Raw genomic sequence first — 26,606 nt, forward strand, 5'->3', positions numbered from 1 at the left:
CCTAAACGGCTAGGGGGGCTCTCTGCTGCAGTCGCCCTCTCCAGGGCAGGTGGTTTCCATTGGAAAGCATTAAGTTGGCCTTGCTGGAGTTGCAATGCTTCCTGTCAGGGAAGGCAGGCAGGGTGTTTTCAGGCAATGCCACTGCAGTAGCTTATGTGAACAGACAAGGCGGCACAGATGTTGTTCCAGTGGGCAGAGCTTCAATACAAGCGCTCTTAGCTGCCCACATGGCAGGGTTAGAGAATATACAGGCTGACTTTCTCAGCAGACGGTCTCTGTTCCAGAGGGCATTTTCCCTCCTTGTTCAGCATTGGGGCAAACCAGACATTGATCTAATGACCACAGCCAAGAATGCAAAGGCAGTTTTGCTTTTACAGTTTAAGAACCAAGCAGGGAAGTTTGGGGCTAGACACCTTAGTTCAACCCTAGTCCACAGAGCAGTTTCTCTGTATTTTCCTCCTTGCGCCATGGTGGGTCAGATAGTAGATGACGGCAGATAAAGACCCGAATGGTCCATCCAGTCTGCCCAACCTGATTCAATTTAAATTTTTAAATTTTTTTCTTCTTAGCTATTTCTGGGCAAGAATCCAAAGCTTTACCCGGTACTGTGCTTGGGTTTCAACTGCTGAAATCTCTGTTAAGACTTACTCCAGCCCATCTACACCCTTCCAGCCATTAAAGCCCTCCCCAGTCCATCCTCCACCAAACGGCCATATACAGACACAGACCGTGCAAGTCTGCCTAGTACTGGCCTTAGTTCAATATTTAATATTATTTTCTGATTGTAAATCCTCTGTGTTCATCCCACGCTTCTTTGAACTCAGTCACAGTTTTACTCTCCACCACCTATCTCGGGAGCGCATTCCAGGCATCCACTACCCTCTCCGTAAAGTAGAATTTTCTAACATTGCCCCTGAATCTACCACCCCTCAACCTCAAATTATGTCCTCTGGTTTTACCATTTTCCTTTCTCTGGAAAAGATTTTGTTCTACGTTAATACCCTTCAAGTATTTGAATGTCTGAATCATATCTCCCCTGTCTCTCCTTTCCTCTAGGGTATACATATTCAGGGCTTCCAGTCTCTCCTCATTCGTCTTCTGGCGCAAGCCTCCTATCATTTTCGTCGCACTCCTCTGGACCGCCTCAAGTCTTCTTACGTCCTTCGCCAGATACGGTCTCCAAAACTGAACACAATACTCCAAGTGGGGCCTCACCAATGACCTGTACACGGGCATCAACACCTTCTTCCTTCTACTGACTACGCCTCTCTTTATACAGCCCAGCATCCTTCTGGCAGCAGCTACTGCCTTGTCACACTGTTTTTTCACCTTTAGATCTTCGAACATTATCACCCCAAGGTCCCTCTCCCCGTCCGTGCATATCAGCTTCTCTCCTCCCAGCATATACGGTTCCTTCCTATTATTAATCCCCAAATGCATTACTCTGCATTTCTTTGCATTGAATTTTAGTTGCCAGGCATTAGACCATTCCTCTAACTTTTGCAGATCCTTTTTCATATTTTCCACTCCCTCTTCAGTGTCTACTCTGTTAAAAATCTTGGTATCATCTGCAAAAAGGCACACTTTTCCTTCTAACCCTTCAGTAATGTCACTCACAAACATATTGAACAGGATTGGCCCCAGCACCGAACCCTGAGGGACTCCACTACTCACCTTTCCTTCCTTTGAGCGACTTCTATTAACCACCACCCTCTGGCGTCTGTCCGACAGCCAGTTTGTGACCCAGTTCACTACTTTGGGTCCCAACTTCAGCCCTTCAAGTTTGTTCAGCAGCCTCCTATGAGGAACTGTATCAAAGGCTTTGCTGAAATCCAAGTAAATTACATCTAGCATATGTCCTCGATCCAGCTCTCTGGTCACCCAATCAAAAAATTCAATCAGGTTCGTTTGGCACGATTTACCTTTTGTAAAGCCATGTTGCCTCGGATCCTGTAACTCATTAGATTCAAGGAAGTACACTATCCTTTCTTTCAGCAACACTTCCATTATTTTTCCAACAACTGAAGTGAGGCTCACCGGCCTGTAGTTTCCTGCTTCATCCCTGTGACCACTTTTATGAATAGGGACCACATCCGCTCTCCAATCCCCAGGAATCACTCCCGTCTCCAGAGATTTGTTGAACAAGTCTTTAATAGGACTCGCCAGAACCTCTCTGAGCTCCCTTAGTATCCTGGGATGGATCCCGTCTGGTCCCATCGCTTTGTCCACCTTCAGTTTTTCAAGTTGCTCATAAACACCCTCCTCCGTGAACGGCGCAGAATCTACTCCATTTTCTTGTAACTTTGCCAGACAATCTCGGTCCTTCTCCAGGATTTTCTTCTGTGAACACAGAACAGAAGTATTTGTTTAGCACATTTGCTTTCTCCTCATCACTCTTCACATATTGGTTCCCAGCATCTTTTAGCCTAGCAATTCCATTTTTCATCTTCCTCCTTTCACTAATATCTGAAAAAAAATTTTGTCTCCCTTTTTTACATTTTTTACATATCTCTCTCTTGGCTTCTTTCAGTTTCACCCTGTAGTCCTTTCTGCTCTCCTCTTCTTGGGGTTTTTTATATTTCACGAACGCCAACTCTTTCGCCTTTTTTTTTCTCAGCCACTAGGTTGGAGAACCATAACGGCTTCCTTTTTCTCTTGTTTTTATTGATTTTCTTCACATAAAGTTCCGTAGCCATTTTTATCGCTCCTTTCAGCTTAGACACTGTCTTTCCACTTCTCTTATGTCCTCCCATCCTAACAGCTCTTTTTTCAGGTACTCTCCCATTGCATTAAAGTCCGTATGTTTGAAATCTAGGACTTTAAGTATCGTGCGGCTGCTCTCCACTTTAGCCGTTATATCAAACCAAACCGTTTGATGATCGCTACTTCCCAGGTGAGCACCCGCTCGAACATTAGAGATACTCTTTCCATTTGTGAGGACCAGATCCAATATCGCTTTTTCCCTTGTGGGTTCTGTAACCATTTGTCTGAGCAGAGCCTCTTGAAAGGCATCCACAATCTCCCTACTTCTTTCCGATTCCGCAGACGGAACATTCCAGTCCGCATCCGGCAGGTTGAAATCTCCCAACAGCAGAACCTCCTCTTTCCTTCCAAACTTTTGGATATCCACAATCAGATCCTTATCAATTTGCTGAGATTGAGTCGGAGGTCTGTAGACTACACCCATGTAGATAAAGGTGCCATCTTCTCTTTTCAGAGCGATCCATATCGCTTCTTCCTCTCCCCAGGTCCCTTGCATTTCAGTCGCTTGGATATTGATCTTTACATAGAGAGCTACTCCTCCACCTTTTTGACCATCTCTGTCCTTCCTAAAAATATTATATATCCCGGTATGTTTGCATCCCATCCATGTGATTCACTGAACCATGTCTCTGTGATAGCGACAATATCTAGATCTGCTTCTAACATCAGGGCTTGCAGATCATGAACTTTGTTGCTTAGACTGCGTGCATTTGTGGTCATCGCTTTCCAGCTATTTTTTTAGCGATAATCTCCTTTTTCGTATGGATTTTTGTTTCGTTTCACTTTCCGTTGCAATACTAAGAAATGAGTTGCTGATATTGTTTATGTTGCAGTCTTTACTACTATCACATCTTTTCTTTTGCCGGGGGTGGTCTCTATAATTGTCCTTCGTACATACACCACTCCCACCTTCTAGTTTAAATGCCTAGAAAAATATTGTCTAAATTTCTCTTCAAGGTTTCTTTTTCCTGCTGTAGTAATATGTAGCCCATCAGTGCAATATAGCTTCTTGTCCTTCCATGTATTTCCCCATCCTCCTATGTACCTTCTTGATGACACCAGGCTTTGAGCCATCTATTAAAGTCCTCTGTATTTTTCAGCTCTTTGCTCTCCCTTTCCATATGCAGGCAGTATTTCAGAAAAAGCTAAAGTCTTTACAAAAGGTTTCACGCCCTCACCAAGCTCCTGAAAAGCTTTCTGTGCTGCAAGTGTGGAGTTGTTGATCATCCACAGGATAACTATCTATCAGGAGCTGGTGATTCTGGTGGCTCCAGACTGGCTCTGCAGACCTTGGTATGTGCATCTAATGCTTCTGCAGAGGCAAGATACCTGAAACTGCTGGTTCATACAGGGCTCCTCTGTCAAGGCCCAGTTCCCATGGAGAATCCAGAACGCTTTGGTATTAGGGCATGGCTTTTGAATGCATGGCCCGGATTTAGATGGGTTACTTGGAAGTTGTAGTTATGACACTCCTTAGAGCAAAGAAGCCTGCAATGGTTGCGGCTTATGCTAAGACCTTCTAGCTATGGTGTGCCAAGGAGCAGGTGCAGCTTCAGAGCTCCCATTTCATTGATCCTTGGATTCCTGCAAGCTGGCCTTGAAAAGGGCCTGGCAGTTTTATATCTCAAAGTGCAGGTAGCTGGTATCTTGTGCTTTTGGGCTCGGAGAGGCTTGCAGTCTCTGGCGTCTTTATCCAGATGCCACTTGGTTTTTGATGGGGAGTGTCGGATTGTCTTGGGACCTCCAATGTGGTCCTGAAGGACTTGTTCCATTCTGTGTATGGGCCTCTGATGGAAACTGTTGGACCTTAACAGTTAAGGCAGTATTTTTTGGTTGCCATAGTCTTGGCGAGAAGGATCTCGGAATTACAGGCCCTCTCATGTAGGGAACCCTTTCTCCATTTCACAGAGTTGGGTGTTAATCTGCACACAATTTCTTCCAAAGGTAGTTTCTTCTGCCTTCCATTTCGATCATCATTTTTTTGTTTGTCCACCTTTTATCTTATGGGTTCGGCAAAACAGGATGGATTTTTGCGGAAGCTGGATGTGCGCAGATCCCTGCTTATCTATCATGAGAAGAATGATGCTTCCAGACTTTCTGATCACCTTTTTATACTCACTAGCCACTCAAGACATGACAAAGCATGCCTCCAAGGCTTCCATTGCCAGATGGATTTGCATGATGATTTCATTTTCCTACATTTCCTGTGGGGAAAACTGCCTCCTATCGCTCTATCACAGCGAATTTGAGAAGAGGTGCAACGGCTTCTTGGTGGAGTTCCAGGCTGTCTCACCTGATAATCTGTAGAGCAGCTACTTGGTATACACTTCACACTTTTACAAATTTGTACAGAATGAATGTGTTGGCTCAAGTGGATGCAACTGTTGGGTTCTGTGTTCTGAGGGCAGGCTCATCTGTCCGTCCCTAGACGTTTGGCACTGCTTCTGTATGTCAGCTAAAATACAGACTCCTATATATTTATAATAGAGCGAAAGATTGTGTTCTTACATCAGTCTTGTTTCTGTTTATATACAGGAGTCCTTACAGCCCACCCTGCGCAGACTTCTTGTTTTTTTCAGCCTGATTTCTTCCTCAGATGTTGCCAGTGTCCATTTTGGGACCTATTCTGTTTCTATGTTTCAGCTGATGCATTACTACAGAAAAAGGGGTTTTCCCTTTCCGTTTGGGGGGGTTTCTCTAGTTGCACTTAGCAGATTGGTTTCTACCTACTCAGGTGTGTAATTCGTTTAAAGTTAAATTTGCTGTTTATTGATCATTGTTCTATTGACTAAGTTTCAGAACGGAACAGGATGTTTGTTGCTGGGTAAGCTCCCCATGCCCCTCCTGTTTCATTGGAGTTCAGTTTGCTTTGGTACCAGCTGAAGAAGGAGCTTTTCTCCAATGCAGAAGGGAAGGAACCCAAGTTCTTAAAGTGACTGCCTTAAAGCAAATTTGCAATTAGTGGAAATCCAACAGCTAAAGTATAGACTAGTGCTGCCAGATTCAGGAAAAAATATTTCGATTCAATTTTCCTGCCCAAATGGCTTTTTTTTTTTTTTTTTTTTTCCAAACATCCTGGTGGGTTTATTTTATAGCCTCTTCACCCCCTTTACCTTCTCCTACAAACACTGCCGCTGTGGTGTAATCAAAATAAACAAAAAAGACTTTTCCTCTCTCTGTTAAATCCTAACTCACGTTCGCGGTCTAACACCACCTCTGGCAGGATACACATTTCAAATCTGACATATTGTAATCACTAAATAGAAAATAAAATGATTTTTTCTACCTTTTGTTGTCTGGTCATTATTCAGATCTTGTTGGTCCCAGGCTCTGATTGTCTTCTGATAACTCACTTGCCAGGATCTCCTTCTTTCTTCGTGCTAACCATCCATCTTCTATCTCTGTCCTCCCCTTCTGTTTCCCTTCCCTTCCCTTCCCTTCCCCAGAGGTCTGGCATCTTTCCTTTTTTTCGTCTCCATTCCCAGATCCACTTTTTATCCCAGGACAAGCAGGCAGGTATTCTCACTAGTGGGTGATGTCATCCGACAGAGCCCCGATATGGATGTCTCACAAGCATATTTTGCTTGAAGAAACTCAGAAGTTTCGAGATGCCCGCAACGTGCATGCGCCAGTGCCTTCCCGCCCGATGGTCCGGGCGTGTCTCCTCAGTTCTTTTCTTTCCGCGGAGCTGAGAAGTTTTACTTCAATTCTGCGCTGACTGAATTCCCGTTCTTTTGCCTTCTATTGCCGCGGTTTTGAGTTATTTTACTCTTTATCGTGTGTTTTATTTCTTTGGTTTCTTTTTTCAAAAAAAAAAAAAAATTTCTTCCAGCAATTCGACCGGGTCGGCCGCGAGGCTCAGGCCCCGTTCCTTCGATCTTGCAGCGGAGCTTTTTCGGCCTATGTCCCGGCCAATTACCGGTTTTAAAAAGTGTAGCAAGTGCCAGCGCGCGATTTCGCTGACGGACCCGCATTGACGCTGCCTGCAGTGTCTTGGTCCAGAACATTTCCCGAAATCGTGCCGGCCTTGTTCCACTCTCACAGCGCGTGCGTTTAAGCGTCGCTGTTTTTTGTGGGAGTCGATGTTCAAGATGGAAGCTGCGAAGGAACCTTCAGCTTCGACTTCCGCTGGCGCTTCGCCTGCATCTACGAAGCCCTCCACCACTCCTGCTACACCGGGTCTACTGAAGCCGGCTTCGTTTGTCCCAGTTTCGACCCCGCCTTCGGCTCTGGTGCCTTCCTCCGTCTCCTCGGATCAGGTACCGCCTCCTCCCATTCCACCCGTGGTTCTCAAAGGCTTCCAAGCAAAAGCACTCGACCACGAAGGAGCGCAAAGACCGTGCAGGAGATCTCATTTTAGGTGCGGCTCCCTCTTTGTCGGCTTCGTTGCGGTCCCTTTTGGAGGCTCAGTTTGTCGAGCTCATGACAACCATGGGACCCAAGTTGATTGCAACGATCCAGGGTGACCTCCTGGTTCCGATTCCGGGGGGGCGGACCGCCCCCTCCTCCTCCTCCTCGCCGGTCGCTCTCGCTGTTTGGCGAGGAGGAGCGGTGATTGGCGGCCGGTCCCTCGAGGCGGGCCTCCTTTAGTGACATGCCCCCTTTAGAGCCCATTACGCCTCCGGACGAAGAGGTGTGGAATCCCTCTTCGGGTAATCGAAGCCCTGGGCATCGCAAATCACAGGAAGAGTTCTTCCGCACTCCTTACCAAGCCTGGACTGCATCTCGAGAGGCGTCGAATCTCCCGCCTCTGCGCTCTACGGCCTCGAGTCCCATCCACTCGTTAGAGGCATCTGGGGACCATTCTAAGCATCGTTGATCTAGATCCCCCTCCCGGCACCGAGAGGGGCATCTGTCCAGGCATTCATCACGGCACTCCTCGCGGCATTCTACAGTATCACCGCAGAAGAAGCTGCCGCGAATGGGGTATTCTTCGTTGGACATGTCTCCTCCACCGGGGCCTGAGTTCGAGGAGCCGTGTGTCTCTTATTCACCCTGTCGATCCCAGGTCTCTGTGGATCCTGAGGCCTCGACTTCGTCCAGCCCTTCTCATAGGCCTGTGCTGGCGGACCAATTGCCTTTTTCCTCTTTCCTCAGGCAGATGGCAGATGACCTGGACATTACCTTGGACTCCAGTTCTCGGTACTCTAAGGCAGTGGTTCCCAACCCTGTCCTGGAGGTACACCAGGCCAATTGGGTTTTCAGGCTAGCCCTAATGAATATGCATGAAGCAAATTTGCATGCCTATCACTTCCATCATATGCAAATCTCTCTCATGCATATTCATTAGGGCTAACCTGAAAACCCGATTGGCCTGGTGTTCCTCCAGGACAGGGTTGGGAATCACTGCTCTAAGGAATACCTCGACATCATGCATTTGCCTAATCCTCCTGCGAAGTCTCTTCGCCTGCCTCTACACAAATTTCTCGACCAAACGTTCATGAGATGTTTTGAAACGCCATACTCTATTCCTGCGGTCCCTGGCAAGTTGGATGCCTGGTACCGCACGGTTCATCACAAGGGGTTCGAGGGCTCTCAACTCTCTCACCAATCCCTGCTGGTCGAATCCTCCCTCAAGCGGTCTCATCCGTCCCAGGTGTACGCCTAGGTGCCTCCGGGTCGCGAAGGCAGGACAATGGATAAGTTTGGGAGGAGAGTATACCAGAACTCGATGATGGCTTCCTGAGTTCTCAATTATACTTTTCATTTTGCAACTTATTTGGAGTTCTTCCTGCCTGTGCTTTGGAAGTTCACACCTTACATTGAGTCTCAGGCTCGCTTCGAATTTGAGGAAGTAGTGGCCTCGCTGTCCCAGCTACGTCTCCAGTTTATGCAATCATCTTACGATGCCTTCAAGCTTTCGGCATGGGCTGCTGCCTGTTCCGTGGCTATGCGTCGATTGGCACCTTCCTCAAAGCTGTCTACATTCAGGGGAAGGACAATGTCTTGGCAGACAACTTAAGTCGTCTCTTCCAGCATCACGAATGGACACTCCATTCCAGCCCCCTTCATCAGATCTTTGCACAGTGGGGGGACGCCTCAGATAGACCTCTTTGCTGCTCCCCACAACTTCAAACTGCCTCAATTTTGCTCCAGGATCTACACTCCTCATCGTCTCGAGGCAGATGCCTTTCTGCTGGATTGGGGAACTCGCTTTCTGTATGCGTTTCCTCCATTTCCTCTCATTCAAAAGACTCTGGTCAAGCTGAAGTCCGACCATGCCATCATGATTCTAATAGCTCCTCGGTGGCCCAGACAACCTTGGTACTCCCTTCTACTTCAACTCAGCAGCAGGGAGCCATTCCTTCTTCCAGTATTTCCTTCACTGCTTACTCAGCATCAGGGATCTCTACTTCATCCCAATCTGCAGTCTCTCCACCTGACAGCTTGGTTCCTCTCAACGTAACTCCTCACCAGTTTTCCCAGGTGATGAGGGATGTATTGGAGGCTTCCCGGAAGCTTGCTACTCGACAATGCTACTCCCAAAAATGGACTAGATTTTCTTCATGGTGTGTTTCTAATTCTAAGGAGCCTCAGCGAGCCTCCCTATCTTCTGTATTGGACTATCTTCTATACCTGTCTCAGTCTGGCCTCAAGTCTACATCTATACGAGTCCACCTGAGTGCTATTGCGGCTTTCCATCAGCCTCTACAAGGGAAACCTCTCTCTGCTCATCCTGTGGTTTCCAGATTTATGAAAGGACTTTTCCATGTCAACCCTCCTCTCAAACCTCCTCCAGTGAGACCATCCCGCAGCAGTACAACACGGCCTCTACACAAACAGAGGAGGTCATCCAGCAGGACGACATTATCATGCAGGAATTACAGAGCCTCAGGGAGGAGGTGAAGCGCCTGAGAGACATTAGAGAGGATGAGGCCTACATTGATGGAATAGTGCAGGAGCTGTCCCAAATCACCGAACAGGCCCGTGACAGGTCCTTCACTGAGACACCAGGGCCGTCGATGATGAGTCCAACTGTAGGAATCCAGGAGATGGCTGGAGGCACTGACTCCTGGCAGTTAGTGACCTCCTCCACAGGTAAACGTAGGAGACCCCCCCCCCCCCCCATCTACAATCTCTTCACCTTCTTATCCTTTCTCTTACCAGGGTAGCTCCACATCAACTCCACAACTCAACCTAAGGAACAGATTCCAGGTCTTGCAGGAAGAGACTATCGACTTGAAGCAGGAAGAGACTACCGATGTTCAACACACGACTCCATCTCAGGCCACAACAGATCGACCCCCCCCAAAAGAAGCGCAGAGTAATAGTCATCGGGGATTCCATGCTGAGAGGCACCGAGGGACCAATATGCAGACCGGATATGCAGTCAAGGGAGGTCTGCTGCCTGCCGGGAGCCAGAATACGGGACGTGACCGCCAGACTTGATAGACTTCTCGGGCCCCGGGACCACTTTCCCATGCTGCTTATCCACGTCGGAACAAATGACACTGCCAGGAACGCGCCGGAGGACATAGCTAGAGACTTCGGAGCTCTGGGGGAAAAGCTGAAGCAGACAGGAGCACAGGTAGTATTCTCTTCTATTCTTCCTGTTAGGGGCAAGGGAAGAGATAGAGACGAACGCATCCTGAAGACAAACGAATGGCTACAGCGATGGTGCCGAGAATTGAACTTCGGATTCCTAAATCATGGAGAGGCACTACAGGGACTCCAGGGACCAGACGGACTTCACCTAACCAACAGAGGTAAGAACGTCTTCGGACACCGTTTAGCCCGCCTGCTTCGAAGGGCTTTAAACTAGGTAAGTCGGGGGAGGGTACTCACTTAAATACCAGTGCAGTAAGAAACAATCCTGATGTGGCGATCCAAAACTGCGCTTCTAAGTCCGAGGTAAGTACCATCACTGCTAAAGGTTCACTAGGAGACACTTCGAGTCAGATAGGAAACTCTCTACAGGGGTTTAACAAACACACAGAGTGGAGAGCTATGTATGTTAACGCACATAGTTTAGGGAATAAATTTCTAGAACTGGAAACAGAAATTGTGAATGCGGACCTAGACGTAGTGGCAATATCAGAAACATGGTTCACGGACTCCCATGGGTGGGATACAAATATACCAGGATACAACCTGATTCGACAAGACAGGAAGGGTAAGCTAGGAGGAGGGGTAGCACTTTACATCAAAGAGAACATCAAGATAACCAGGATCGCAGATGTTAAGTACACCGGGGAATCCATCTGGGTCAACCTGGCCAGAGGTGGAGAAAAGTGCCTGTACCTTGGTGTGGTATACAGACCTCCAAGACAAACAGAGGACAAGGATAACGAATTGATTGAAGATATTGAAAATATTACACTACGGGGGGACACTGTTCTGCTAGGGGACTTCAACATGCCTGATGTAGACTGGAACACACTCTCAGCGTCAACTTGTTGTAGTAGGAGGATTTTGACGTCCATGATGGGAGTACAGCTCAAACAAATGGTGCTAGAGCCCACTAGGGCCGAGGCCATCCTGGACCTCGTACTTGCAAACGGCGAGAGTGTTTCGGAAGTCTCAGTGGGAGAAACGCTGGCTACCAGTGACCATAACATGGTATGGTTCAACCTCAGGAAAGGCTTCCCTAAATCACAAACAAAAACGAGGGTACTCAATTTTCGGGGCACTGATTTCGCACGTATGGGAGAATTCGTCCATCAGACGCTGCAGGATCAAGAAGCAACTGATAATGTGGAAGCCATGTGGTCAAACCTGAAATTGACCCTACACGAAGCAACTATCCGCTACATAAAATCAGTAAATAAACAACAAAGAAACAAAAAACCCAAGTGGTTCACTAAAGAGGTCGCGTACCTCGTCAAGGAGAAAAAAAGAGCGTTTCTTTCATACAAACGTACGGGAACAGGTGAAGCTAACATTGAATATAGGACCAGGTCTGCAGCAGTCAAAACAGCAGTCAGGGAGGCCAAACTTGCAGTGGAAGAAACTCTAGCAAAGAACATTAAGAAGGGGGACAAATCCTTCTTCAGGTACATTAGTGACAGAAAAAAAAACACAAACGGGATAGTACGCCTCAAAACACCGGACGGGAATTACGCGGAAACAGATTCCGATAAAGCCAAACTACTGAATGAATATTTCTGCTCGGTTTTTACCTGCGAGGCACCGGGGCAAGGGCCACATCTGGAAGCAATGTCAAACGTGGAAGACCCATTTCAGAATTTCGAGTTCACACCAGCTGATGTCTACAGCGAATTGTCAAGACTCCAGGTCAGCAAAGCCATGGGTCCAGATGGACTGCACCCAAGAGTGCTCAGAGAGCTGTGCGATGTCCTGGCGGAACCATTAGCCATGCTCTTCAATCTCTCCCTAAAAAAGAGGAGAGTCCCCCTGGACTGGAAAACGGCGAATGTTGTTCCTCTACACAAGAAGGGTTGCAGAGCGGAGGCTGCGAATTACCGACCAGTGAGTCTCACATCGATAGTATGTAAACTCATGGAAACACTAATTAAAAGTAAGTTGGACATGATCTTGGATGAGGGGAATCTTAGGGACCCTAGTCAGCATGGATTCACTAAGGGTAGGTCGTGTCAATCCAACCTCATCAGCTTCTTTGATTGGGTGACAGGAAAGTTGGACTCAGGAGAGTCTCTGGACATAGTATATTTGGATTTCAGCAAGGCTTTTGACAGCGTACCACACCGCAGGCTGCTAAACAAGATGAAATCAATGGGGTTGGGTGAGACGATAACTGCATGGGTCAATGATTGGCTGAGTGGTAGACTTCAGAGGGTAGTAGTTAACGGTACCCTATCTGAAGCATCGGAGGTGACCAGCGGAGTGCCGCAGGGCTCGGTCCTTGGTCCTCTCCTTTTTAACATATTTATAAGGGACTTGACACTAGGACTACAGGGTAAAGCAACATTATTCGCCGATGACGCAAAACTGTGCAACATAGTAAGTGGAAGCTTTTTACAGGATAGCATGACAAAGGACCTTCGTATGTTGGAAAACTGGTCCTCGACATGGCAGCTAGGCTTCAATGCTATGAAATGTAAAGTCATGCACCTCGGTAGCAGAAATCCGTGCAGAACTTACACCTTAAATGGAGTAACATTAGCTAGGACCTCAGTAGAACGAGATTTGGGAGTAATCATCAGTGCAGACATGAAGGCTGCCAAACAGGTGGAGAAGGCCACATCCAAGGCAAGGCAAATGATGGGATGTATCAATAGAAGTTTTGTCAGTCGGAAACCAGAAGTCATAATGCCGCTGTACAGAACCATGGTGAGACCTCACCTGGAATACTGTGTGCAATTCTGGAGGCCACATTACCGTAAAGACGTGCTTAGAGTCGAGTCGGTTCAGCGGATGGCCACTAGGATGGTCTTGGGGTTCAAGGGTCTCTCGTACGAAGAGAGACTGAGCAGACTGCGGCTCTACACTCTAGAGGAACGCAGGGAGAGGGGGGACATGATTGAGACATTTAAGTTCATCACGGGACGTGTCGAGGTAGAAGATGACATTCTCTTCCCCAAAGGACCCTCGACCACAAGAGGGCATCCGCTTAAACTTAGAGGGGGGAAATTTAGTAGTGACACCAGGAAGTATTTTTTCACGGAAAGGGTGGTGGACCACTGGAATGAGCTTCCGGTGCAGGTGGTCGAGGCCACCGGCGTGCTCGACTTTAAGAGAAAATGGGACACTTACGTGGGATCCCTACGTAGGTCGAGTCACTAGCATCTAGACTATTGGGGTGGGTCAGTGGAGTGGGCAGACTTGATGGGCTATGGCCCTTTTCTGCCGTCATCTTTCTATGTTTCTATGTTTCTATGTTTCTCAACTTATGAAACCTCCTTTTGAGCCTCTCAACAAGGCTCCACTGAAGTTTCTCACTTGGAAAGTGTTTTTTCTGGTGGCCCTCACGTCTGCTCGCAGGGTCAGTGAGCTTCAGGCCTTAGTGGCGGATCCACCTTTCACAGTATTCCATCATGACAAGGTTGTCCTCCGCACTCATCCGAAATTCCTGCCTAAAGTGGTCTCTGAATTTCATCTCAACCAATCCATTGTGCTTCCAGTGTTTTTTCCAAAGCCTCATTCTCATCCTGGAGAATCAGCTCTTAACACTCTGGACTGTAAACGTGCTTTGGCTTTCTACTTGGATCGCACCAAACCACACAGAACTGTTCCTCAACTTTTCGTCTCCTTTGATCCAAACAAGTTGGGACGACCTGCATCGAAGCGCACCATCTCCAACTGGATGGCGGCTTGTATCTCTTTCTGCTATGCCCAGGCTGGATTACCCCTTCCCTGTAAGGTCACAGCCCATAAGGTCAGAGCAATGGCAGCCTCTGTAGCCTTCCTCAGATCGACACCGATTGAGGAGATTTGTAAGGCTGCCACTTGGTCCTCGGTTCATACTTTCACCTCTCATTATTGTCTGGATACTTTCTCCAGAAGGGATGGACAGTTTGGCCAAACAGTGTTACAAAATTTATTCTCCTAAGTTGCCAACTCTCCCACCATCCCATTGAGGTTGGCTTGGAGGTCACCCACTAGTGAGAATACCTGCCTGCTTGTCCTGGGATAAAGTAATGTTACTTACCGTAACAGTTGTTATCCAGGGACAGCAGGCAGCTATTCTCACGTCCCACCCACCTCCCCTGGGTTGGCTTCTCTGCTAGCTACCTGAACTGAGGAGACACGCCCGGACCATCGGGCGGGAAGGCACTGGCGCATGCGCGGTGCGGGCATCTCGAAACTTCTGAGTTTCTTCAAGCAAAATATGCTTGTGAGACGTCCGTATCGGGGCTCTGTTGGATGACATCACCCACTAGTGAGAATAGCTGCCTGCTGTCCCTGGATAACAACTGTTACGGTAAGTAACATTGCTTTCTCAACTACCCTTTCATCCAACATCTCTCACCTCCTTCCCCACAACCCCAGGTTCCACCAGCTCTCCCTTTCTCTTCCCAACTACCCTCCTATCCAGTATCTCTACCTCCCTCCCTGTGTACAACTTCTCTCCTTTTCTGTTCCTTCCCTCCCTAAATCCCATTGTCCACCATCTCTCCTGTTTTTAGATCCATTATTTCTTCTATCCCTCCCCCCATTTCTGCTCTCCCTCTCCCAAATCCCCTCTCCCCCAAGTTCATCTCTCCCTCCCCCAAGTCCATCCATCTTCTCCCCTCCATCTTCTCTCCATATCTCCTTCTCCAGTCCACCAACTCCAAGTCCATTTCCCCTCTCCCCCCAGCTCTGACTCCCAACACAGAAGCTTTTGACCATTAACACCTCGAGCTGGGAAGGAGCCCACTAGGGGGCTTAAGGTCCTTTATATTTTGTGCCCTGTGCTGGGGCAGGGGGTGGGGAGGAAAGGCCCTTGTGGCCTCCAAATCTGACTGAGGGCCCTCTAAGCCTTGCCACGATCCCCCACAAAAAGACGAGACCTGTTTTTTAACATATTGCAATAGCCAGGAGTATGTCAAGTTCTCTGCCGTGGCAACAAGCAAACAATTTCTTAAAGATTTTATCTATGAAGCAAATGGGTTCATTTGCAGACCGTGCTTAATTCTCGCAGAGGGAAAAAAATATATATAATGGGTCCTAAGTCCTTCAAACATTTGCACAGGAGGCCCGAAGAGAGAAAAATAAGATATGGGTTAAACAGCAGCAGGGCACTGAGGGAATAGAAGTAACAAAGGGAAATTAAACGATCTGTCTGTACATAAGAACATAAGAACATAAGCAGTGCCTCTGCCGGGTCAGACCACAGGTCCATCCCGCCCAGCAGTCCGCTCCCGCGGCGGCCCAAACAGGTCACGACCTGTCTGTATCACCAGAGGGGGCTCCCTTGCCACCTTGGTTTCTCATTTAAGTCCTGTCTTCCTATCGAAGTCCTAATCCTCCGGTCTTGCACATGCACGACCTGGTTTCTATACTCATTACCTGGTTAGCTTTCTATACTTGTGTTACATCCCAGTTCCTCCCTCAGTATCCTATGATCCCTTTATCCTTCAGGAATCCGTCCAATCCCTGTTTGAATCCCTGTACCGTACTCTGCCTGATCACTTCCTCCGGTAGCGCATTCCAAGTGTCCACGACCCTTTGGGTGAAAAAAAACTTCCTTGCGTTTGTTTTGAACCTATCTCCCTTCAGTTTCTCCGAATGCCCCCTCGTACCTGTTGTCCCCTTTAGTCTGAAGAATCTGTCCCTATCCACCCTCTCTATGCCCCTCATGATCTTGAAGGTCTCTATCATATCTCCCCTGAGCCTCCTCTTTTCCAGAGAGAAGAGCCCCAGCCTATCCAACCTCTCGGCGTATGGACAGTGTTCCAGCCCTTTTACCATTTTCGTTGCTCTCCTTTGGACTCTCTCAAGTACCGCCATGTCCTTCTTGAGGTGCGGCGACCAATACTGAACGCAGTATTCCAGATGCGGACGCACCATCGCTCGATACAATGGCATGATGACTTCCCGTGTTCTGGTTGTTATGCCCTTCTTTATGATGCCAAGCATCCTGTTGGCTTTTTTCGAGGCTGCTGCGCACTGAGCAGATGGCTTCAGTGATGCATCCACCAGCACACCCAAGTCTCTCTCAAGTCTGCTGTCTCCCAACAGTACCCCCCCCAATTTGTAGTTGAACAACGGGTTCTTTTTCCCTATATGCATGACCTTGCATTTGTCCGCGTTAAAGCGCATTTGCCATTTGTTTGCCCAGTCTTCAAGCTTGTCCAGGTCTCTTTGTAGGTCCTCACACTCCTCCCTGGTCCTAACTCTGCCGCACAGTTTGGTATCGTCTGCAAATTTTATAACCTCGCACTTTGCCTCCTTTTCCAGGTCATTGATAAATATGTTAAAGAGTAACGGCCCCAGCACCGACCCCTGTGGTACACCGCTCGTGACTCCCCGCCAGTCAGAATATTGACCCTTTACTCCGACCCTCTGCAGTCTGCCCGACAACCAGTGCTTGATCCATCTGTGCACATCCCCTCCCACCCCGTGGTTCCACAGCTTCTTAAGCAGCCTTTCATGTGGCACCTTGTCAAAAGCCTTTTGAAAATCGAGGTAAATGATGTCTATGGGTTCCCCATTGTCCACCCGACTGCTTATTCCCTCAAAGAAGTACAGAAGGTTCGTTAGGCACGACCTTCCCTTACAGAATCCGTGCTGGCTTGTTCTCAATAGGTCATTCTTTTCGATGTGCTCGCAAATGCCTTCCTTGATCATAGCTTCCACCATCTTCCCTATAATTGAAGTCAGACTCACTGGCCTGTAGTTCCCGGGGTCACCCCTCGATCCCTTCTTGAAGATAGGTGTGACATTCGCCAATTTCCAGTCCTCTGGTATCTCACCAGTTTTCAAGGATAGGTTGCAAACATGCTGGATTGTGCCCGCTATTTCTTGTCTTAGTTCCTTCAGAACCCTTGGGTGGATCCCGTCCGGGCCCGGTGATTTGCCGCATTTTAACCTGTCTATCTGTTTGAGGACATCTTCCTTACTTACCTCTATGTGATCCAATTTTTCAGCTTGTTCCCCACTCATGAGCTCCTCTGAGTCCGGTATATTAGATGTGTCTTCGCTCGTGAAAACCGACGAGAAGAACGTGTTCAACCTCTCGGCTACCTCTTTATCCTCCTTAATCACTCCCTTCCTATCCCCATCGTCCAACGGCCCCACCTCCTCTCTCGCTGGTCGCTTTCCCTTAACGTAACTGAAGAATGCCTTGAAGTTTTTCGCCTCTCTGGCCAGCCCCTCTTCGTATTCTCCCTTTGCTTTTCTAACCTCCCGGTGGCATTCCTTTTGGCATTTCCTGTGCGTCTGGTGATTTTCCTCCGTTGGGTCCTTTTTCCATCTCCGAAAGGATACCTTTTTGTCCTTTATCGCCTTCTTTGCTTCTGTTAACATCCAAACCGGGTCCTTGGATCGCTTGTTCTTGCAGCCTTTCCTGAAAATGGGGATGTACATTTTCTGTGCTTCCTGCAGGGTGTCCCTGAATAGGGTCCAGGCGCTTCCCACAGTCTCCATCCTAAAGATGTTTCTGAGCTTCCTCCCCACCATTTCTCTCATGGCAACATAGTTCCCTTTCCTGAAATTCAGCGCAGTTGTTGCGGTCCTCCTTACTATGGGTGTCTCTCTTTCTAATGTGAATCTGATCGTGTTGTGATCACTATTTCCTAGTGGTCCCCCCACTTCTATCCCTCTAGCAGGCCCCCCTAATCCGTTTAGGATGAGGTCAAGAGTAGTACCCCCTCGCGTCGGTTCTTTGACTAGTTGCTCCATGAAGCAGTCCTTCACAGTTTCTACAAATCCTGTCTCCCTAGTGCAGTTGGAGTGACCCGTACTCCAGTCTATTCCCGGGTAGTTGAAGTCCCCCATCACTGTTACACTTCCAGTCCTGCATTCCTGTCTCAATTCCGCTTCCAAGTCGTGTCCGACTCCTTCTGGCGCACCAGGTGGTCGATAGTACAGCCCCAGTTTTATGCCCGCACCCTTGTTTCCGGGTAATTTGATCCATAGTGATTCCAGCCCCTCTGCCTTTGTTGCCATATCCATCCCGACCGAGTGGATAGATTCCTTTATATATAGTGCTATGCCTCCTCCCTTCTTGTGGGTCCTGTCCCTCCTGTAAAGCTTGTACCCCGGCAGCACCACGTCCCATTGATTTTCCTCTGTCCACCAGGTTTCTACAATTCCAATTATATCCAGGTCCTCCCCCTTGGCCACGACTTCTAGTTCACCCATCTTGGCCATGAGGCTTCTTGCGTTTGCGTATAAGCACCTCAGGCTCCGTCGTTTTTCTTCCACCTTTGCATTTACCTGGGCCACTTGCTCTTGGATTTCGGGCATTTTCTGTAATTATTCATTCTCCCCCTTTTCGCCGAGCACTCGCATCTACACTTCAGTTGGAGGGGAGCAGGAAACAAACAGAGCCAGATTATTAGCATATCAAAGCCCCCACACGCCCCCAGCCAGCACTGGCCACCGCGATTGCCCACGACCGTCTTTCCTTCTCTGGCCAAGAATACAGTCGCCTACCTCACATGCGAGGAGCAAAGCTAAGATACAGAAAAATAAGAATCGTGAGAGGCCGCCGGGAACCAATAGGCGCTTGGAAACGATCTCCAGTTTCACTCCCTCCAGCAGCACATTGTAGTGCAGGCAAGGGGCAGGGGGTGCCCGTGCGAGGTAGGAGGCGGAGCCTTGAGACAACCTAAAGCAGGAGTGGCAGTGAATGGCCAGCAAGAGGCAGCTTCCGCTCCTGCTTTAGGAGATCTGAAGGCACAGGGAGGAGGGTTGGTTACCCCGAATCGGGAGGCCGATTTTATTTTTTTTTTTTTTAATGAACCGATTCAAATCGATTCATCCGAAGTGAATCGGTGAATCAATGGGAATCGGGCAGCACTAGTATAGACTCCTGTGTACAGGTATATTAGCAGAAACAATATTATTGAGGTAAGAACCTAATCTTTCTTTAGAAGCTTTTAGCTCAGCTGATTAATAAAATATGTTTTAAACTAACAGTTTAAACTTTAAACAAATGAACAAAAAAAAAATCAGTTGTGCTCTTAACTGTTGTGTACTGTTTTACCTTATAGAAAGAAATTCAAGCCATGAGCCAATGCAGTCATCCTAATGTAGTGACCTACTATACCTCTTTTGTTGTTAAGGAAGAACTATGGCTGGTTATGAAGTTATTAAGTGGAGGTAAAGTGTTTCAATTTTTCATTGAAGTACATAATTTGTAGATGCATCTTTACACTAAAATTGTTTAAGTATGTATCTCTGAATTTTTTTTATTTTTATTTATTTTATTTTATTTTATTTCTTATATACCGCTATACCGTGAGGTTCAAAGCGGTTTATAATGAAGACAGATTAAAGATACATTTAAAATAAAATAAATAAAAATGGTACTTTGGATTTCCCTAGCTGTCCCGAAGGCTCACAATCTAGCTAAAGTACCTGAGAAAACAATAAATAAAAATAAATGAAATGAAATAAATTCCAATCAGACAATAGGATCTGATGTTAGAAGTTCATAAAGACGATATGCCAAGGAGCGAAAGCTGGTATGCTCCTTGAGCCCTGACGTATGCAGCCAAGCCAACACACAATATTTCAGCCATGAGGTTTCCCGGGAAGTAGTAATGAGTGCCAAAATACAGGCTATTCATTTAGATCAGAGTCAATGCAATGCTAAAATGCAGGCATGTCATTTGGATCAGATGACCTCTGCAACAGCCAGACAACCGCCACTATCATCTCGGTGCATCAGCTGCATTAAACGGTCAACTGCCACCATTCTCAGATCCGATATCAAGTATGGTATAAAACCCTGCTGGATCGGAGGAGGGGCGGAGCTGTGCTCTTAAGTCTCTGCCACTGCTGCCTGCCGCTGGTTTCAGTGTGGCCCCGGCGTCTCCTTGTGCTCACCGTTATCCCCTGCTGGATCGGGGAAGGAGCAGAGCTGTGCTCATTAAGTCCCTGCTGCTGATTCTGCTGTCTGACACTGGTTTCGGTGCGGCCCAGCGTCTCCTCGTGCTTAACTGTTAGCCCCTGCTGGATTGGGGGAGGGGCAGAGCTGTGCTCTTAAGTCCCCGCCGCTGCTTCTGCTGCCTGCCGCTCTTTTCGGTGCAGCCCCGGCGTCTCCTTATGCTCATCATAATTCAACTAAATTGCACACTTAAGACCAACTTTATTTGTAGTCCATCTAGGTTGGACATTGGCATGCTCATTGCTGTTTGCAGTCTTAATGTATGGCCATTTATAATGTACATAAAGGCTGCAGTAAAATTAATATGTTATAGTGGTGGGGTGCATGGTCAGTGAGAGCTGATCCATGCCCTCAATACAGCCCAGCCAACAGTTTACTGGAGTGGCCAGTGAGATTACCCAAAATAAGGCAACACAATATTCATTCAAAATTAAAGATTTCTTTATTTTCCCATCTGGATTCAGCGTTCAGAATAAACCATAAGTTCATGGAAAAGTGTTCACTTCACACTTGTGCAAAACATTCAAAGGCAAAACAAAAACATATATCAAAATATACTGATTTGTTCAAAACACAAGTAAGTTTTGCAAAGGTATTTTCTTTAAACCTGTCTCAGTCCTGTGCACATGTGGCTTGGTCAGCTGGGCTAATGCCAGTTTCTGCATAATGACTGCCATGTGCGGTGTCAGGTCAAAAGCGCGCCGGGACAAAGGCGCGCGCAGACAATTGAGCGCAGCGCGGAGGCGTGTGCCACAGAAAATTACTGTTTTTAGGGCTCCGGGGGGGGGGGGCATGGGGGGAACCCTCCCACTTTACTTAATAGAGATCGCGCCGCGTTGTGGGAGCGTTGTGGGGGCTTTGGGGGGTTGTAACCCCCCACATTTTACTGAAAACTTCACTTTTTCCCTGTTTTTAGGGAAAAAGTGAAGTTTACAGTAAAATGTGGAGGGTTACAACCCCACAACGCCGGCACGATCTCTATTAAGTAAACTGGGGGGGCTCCCCAACAAAGCCCCCCGTCGGAGCCCCTAAAAACTGTAATTTTCTTCGGCGCGCGCCTCTGTCTTGCGCTCAGTTGTCGGCGCGCGCCTTTGTCTTTCGCGGGGTTGTCTATGAACCGCCATGTGCTACATTCTTAAGTTTGTAATGTTCTTTGGCACTGCTACTATCCAGTCAGGGCAATTCAATTTGAGACAGTTTAACACTGTCTCTACAAATTCCTCCTTAAATGTGGTATTCCCTTCTTCCTAGTTCTAGCACTGCTGCAAGGTGGGTTTAGAAGTTCAGTTCTTTACTTCCCCACACTTACTGTGGCTTATATTGCTCTCCTCCCAGAGCATATCTTCAAATAAAGCATTATCTCCCTCGCTCTCACACTTTGTAAATCCTGAAGCTTTTCTATATTATTCACAATGCTTTGTCAGACATACTTTCTCAGCTGGTATCGGAAACTTCAGATTCCTGATAGGGCTTAGCTATCTGTCCCATTCTGCAAACACCCCTAGCTGGCAGATTACAGTTAGGTACCTTACTGGTTGTGTGGTGCTGCAGTTTGTCACCTGGATAGTCCCTTCTCAAGTGAGGTGCTTGGCAGCTAAGAAGCTTTGCCTCAATGGTTCCTGCTGCTTCTGCTCAAGCCTCATGTCCTGCTTTGAATTATGCCCCTGGACAAGCCTCTGATCAAGCTGCTCTATCAGTGAAAGCTCCCTGCATTTATTTTGCAGAGCTGAGTAGCCTAGCTCTCTCATTGGCTTCTTAGCAGATTGCTTAATGAGCTTCTCTGCTGTGTGCTGAGATCTACCCTATCCCCTCTTCAAGTAGCAGACTTAGAAGTGGGTGTCAAGCTGTGTTCTTCAATGTGGCTGTTTAAAGGCAAATACATGCTAGTTTTAGGATTATCTTTGTCTGCTGGAACTACCTGTTGTGTGCACAGGGTCTGTTTTGGTTCTATGAACAGTGGCAGGTCTGATCCTAGATGACAATCTGTGCCTCACACATATAGTGTCGATAACCATTTTATAGTAATCACAAATGGCATTACTCGGAATTAGAGAATGACACGGAGACTCTTTCATGCAGCTAACTGCGGGTGACTGTAGTAAAACCACAGGAATGGGTAAATTCTATATCTGTTCACTACTAGCATGGGGACAAACCATTTCACCACTCCGTGGAGTGGAGAAAAGCTTTGTTCTTACAGGGAACCCCGCTCACCACAGTTCCTGATATCCCACCATCATGGGTCCGGTGGCTCCAACTGGCTTTTCTCCTTCCGTGCCGTTGGCACACACCTTGCAGAGTGAGCCAATCTCTACACAGGCTTGCTAAACTATGCTCGTGGCGTGCCCTCTGCCAGGCTCCTCCTTATGATGCAACTTCCTTTTTTTGCAAAGAAAGGAAGTTGCATCATAAGAAGGAGGAGCCTGGCAGAGGGAAGACCACAAGCATCAATGGCTCGCTCTGCAAGGTTTGTGCCAGCGGCAGGAAGAGAGGGAAGCCGTCTGGACCCGCTGGACCTGCAAGTTAGTGCTGCCTAATTCGCCCCCTGGCCTCACTTTAAAAATTAATTACGGCCTGTGGAGGATCATTGGTGCAGGAGGCAGGAAAGTAGCAGGAGAGAAAAGCAGAGGGGAAGAAGGAGCAAGAGAAGGCAGGAGAGAGCAAGTGGCATCGGCGAGAGGTAGCTCCACTCACCCCCCGACTTCATCCACTGGAGCTCCTCCTTAAAAGGGGAGGGCCAACGGCGCTCAGTTAAGCAGGCTTGGGCAGGCAAGAAGAAGCAGAGTGCAAGGGGCATCGGCAAGAGGTAGCTCCGCTCATCCCTGATGTCATGCACCAGAGCTCCTCCTTAAAATAGGAGGGCCAACGGAGCTCAGTTAAGCAGGCTTGGGCAGGCAAGCAGAAGGAGAGAAAAGCAGAGGGATAGAAGGAGCAAGAGAAGACAGGAGGAGAGAAAAGCAGAGGGGCATCAGCGAGAGGTAGCTCTGCTCACTCCTGACATCATCCACCGGAGCTCCTCCTTAAAAGGAGAGGGCCAACAGTGCCTTAGCGAGAGCACCTTTGCGAAGGGCCTTAAGAAGGGATGAGCAAAGAAGAAACACTAAGGAAGGACACCTACACCCGCAAGTACCACAATGGCAACAGGACAGACAAGCAGTAGGTAGATAAACACAGTAGTAGCAGAGAGCAATCACAGCAGACATAGGACACACACAAGCAATAGGGATAGCAGGTTTAAAATCAAGAAAAAGACTTCACAGTAACACTGAGGACGCTACACAAGGAAAAGCCACTTCAGACGACAGACCGGCAAGTGGACAGCAATGGATGCAGCAGACAGAAGCAGGATGTTGAACTACCCAGGTTTCTGCACCGTTTGCCATATGTATGACTACCTCCCCTCTGGGAGGCGGTCTTATGTATGCACTCGAAGCCAGGAACTGGAGGGCATGAAGAAGCAAGTCAGACTCCTGGAGGGCAGAATACTGGAACTAGAAGCACTTCGAGCAATGGAAGAGGAGGACAGGCAGAAAACTTAATGACAGAGGAAACCATTGAGGAAGAAGTTGGGGAGTTAGAGAAAGTAATCGAACAGGCATATAGGGAGGCCGTGGAAAATCACCAACAGTCGAGCTGCCAAGATACACTACAATGAGCAACGACCAAGATGCACCTACAGTGAGTGAGGACCACCTGGAGGACAACCACAAGGAAGTTGAGTGCGGTGCACGCCAACACCAGGATGAGGGAAGATGGAAGTGCACAGAGGACACGGACCTACGGCTGGAGTGATGGTCATACACCGGGGACACGAACCTGCGGCTAGAGAGGCAAGAGAAGATAGAGAGGACAACAATCGTCATGGGGGACTCCATTAGACAAGTCGACAGCCACATAGCGGGAGGAAGACAGGATTGGCTGGTGACCTGCCTACTGGGAGCTAAGGTAGAAGATATAGTGAGCCTCATCAACAGCGTGGAAGAGGAAGATACGGTGGTGGTGAACCACGTGGGGACAAACAACGTGAGCAACAGGAACTACAGCAGGGAAGGACTGAAGGATCAGTTCTGGATGCTAGGAGCGAAGCTGAAGACCAGAACGCCAAAGGTAGTGTTCTCGGAGTTCCTGCTGGTGCCCAGGGCTGACGAGAAGAGGCAGACGGAGCTGCAAGCAGTCAACGCATGGATGAGGCGCTGGTGTGAGGAAGGATTCCACTTTGTGTACAACTGAATGACATTCTGGGGGAAGAGCAAGCTATTCAGGAAGGATAGACTCTACCTCAGTGGAGATGGAATGAGGCTACTTGTGAGCAACATCAAGAGAGAAATTGAGAAGTTTTTTTAAACTAGGAAGAAGGGGAAAGCTGACAGTAGACCAAGAGTTGATGGTTCAGGAACCGGTATACCCAGAGGATACCATGCAGGAAGATAGTGGGGAAGACTCACTGGATCGTAGGCAAGACAGAAATCCTGACTGATCGAAAGGGACACAAGATGGAAAGAAATACAAGAAAGTAAAAGGCCGCAAACTCAAGTGTATGTACACGAACGCAAAGAGCCTAAGAAATAAGATGGGGGAATTGGAAGCTTTGGCACAAAAAGATAACCTTTATCATCGGCATCACAGAAACACGGTGGAACGAGGAAAACGTCTGGGACACTATGCTACTGGGATGCAAGCTATATTGCAGAGACAAGACTGGGTCAAAAAGGTAGGGGTATTGCCCTATATGTCAAAGATGAAATTGAGTCTACTGGAGAGAACACGCCGGAAACGAAAAATAAGGTAGAATCTGAGTCAAAATTCCAGGAACAAATGGGACGGAAACTTAATCGGCATCTACTACCAACCCCCAGGGTAGTCCGGAGAAATGATGGACGAGATTAAACACAGCTGCAAGGGAGGCAACGTAGTTATCATGGGTGACTTCAATTATCCGAGGATAGACTGGCACCTCTGGCTGCAGTAGGGAGACCAAGTTCCTGGATGCTGTAGGTGATTGCTTCCTGAAACAACTTGTCAAGGAAAATGAGAGGAAATGCAATTCTGGACTTAATTCTAAATGGATTATGAGGACCGGCGCAAGGTGTAGAAGTAGAAGGGACACTGGGAAGCAGTGATAACAATATGATCTGCTTCAACCTGGACACGGGGTCAAAACATCGATCCAGAACGACGGCCATGGCACTGAACTTCCGAAAAGGGAATTACGAAGGGATGAGACTCATGGTGGGGAAGAGGATGAGCACTGTAAAAATGCTAGAGCAAGCATGGTCCCTTTTTAAGGACAGTTACCGAAGCGCAAAATCCTATATATACCGTGTATCAACAAGGGATCCAAGAGGAAAAAGAACAAGGAACCGGCATGGCTCACTGTAGCGGTGAAGGAAGCGATCAGAAACAAGAAGACTTTGTTTAAGGAATGGAAAAGGTCAAAAACGGACAAAAACTGGAAAAGGCACAAACATCAAAGCAGGTGCCATAAGGCTGTAAGAGGGGCCATAAGAGACTACGAGGAAAAAATAGCCAAGGAGGCAAAAACTCCAAGCCATTCTTTCGATATATTAATTGGAAACGACCCGCAAAGGAAGCGGTGGGGCCGTTGGATGACCATGGAATAAAGGGAGTGCTAAATGAGGACAAAGCCATCGCCGACAAACTGAACACATTTTTTTGCGTCTGTATTTACTGAAGAGGATATACTCAACATACCGGGAGCTGACAGGCTATAAGCAGGAAACGAAGATGGGAAACTGACAGGGTTGATGGTCAGTCTAGAAGAGGTTTGCAGACAAATTGATAGGCTTAAAAATGATAAATCCCCGGGACCGGACGGCATCCATCCAAGGGTAATCAAGGAACTGAAAGGGGCTATAGCTGAACTGCTTCAACTAGTAGCCAATCTGTCGATCAAATCGGGAAGGATTCCGGAAGACTGGAAAGTGGCGAATGTTACGCCGATCTTCAAGAAAGGTTCGAGGGGAGATCAAGGAAACTACAGACCGGTGAGTCTGACCTCGGTACCGGAAAAGATAGTAGAGGTGCTGATAAAGGACTGCATCATTGATCACCTTGATGGACAAAGTCTGATGAGGAAAAGCCAGCACGGCTTCAGCAAAGGAAGATCTTGTTTGATGAACTTGCTGCACTTCTTCGAGGGAGTAAACAGGCAGATAGACAAAGGTGACCCGGTTGACATTGTATATCTGGATTTTCAGAAGGCATTTGACAAGGTTCCGCATGAAAGACTACTTGAAATATTGCGAGCCATGGAATCGAGGGTGAAATACTTACGAGGATTAAAAACTGACTGGCGGATAGGAAACAGAGAGTGGGGGTAAATGGACAATGCCCGGACTGGAAAAGCGTCACGAGTGGAGTG

The 26,606-nt window shown here is 47.8% G+C and overlaps 1 protein-coding gene across 6 annotated transcripts in view; it reads left to right on the forward strand.

The window, feature by feature from the left end:
- The window catches only part of STK39 (serine/threonine kinase 39), a 238,268-nt gene that overhangs the window by 40,088 nt on the left and 171,574 nt on the right, over positions 1-26,606 (forward strand). For all 6 annotated transcript variants that reach the window (XR_004539616.1, XR_004539615.1, XM_033946332.1 and 3 more), the window contains exon 3: positions 19,326-19,434. Coding sequence is in view for 4 of the 6 variants with exons in the window: in XM_033946332.1 (XP_033802223.1) it covers positions 19,326-19,434 (109 nt within the window). In the remaining 2 variants the exon portion in view is untranslated. The remainder of the gene's footprint in view (positions 1-19,325; positions 19,435-26,606) is intronic.

Source organism: Geotrypetes seraphini, chromosome 5 (genome assembly GCF_902459505.1).
Source record: "Geotrypetes seraphini chromosome 5, aGeoSer1.1, whole genome shotgun sequence".
Lineage (NCBI taxonomy): Eukaryota > Metazoa > Chordata > Amphibia > Gymnophiona > Dermophiidae > Geotrypetes > Geotrypetes seraphini.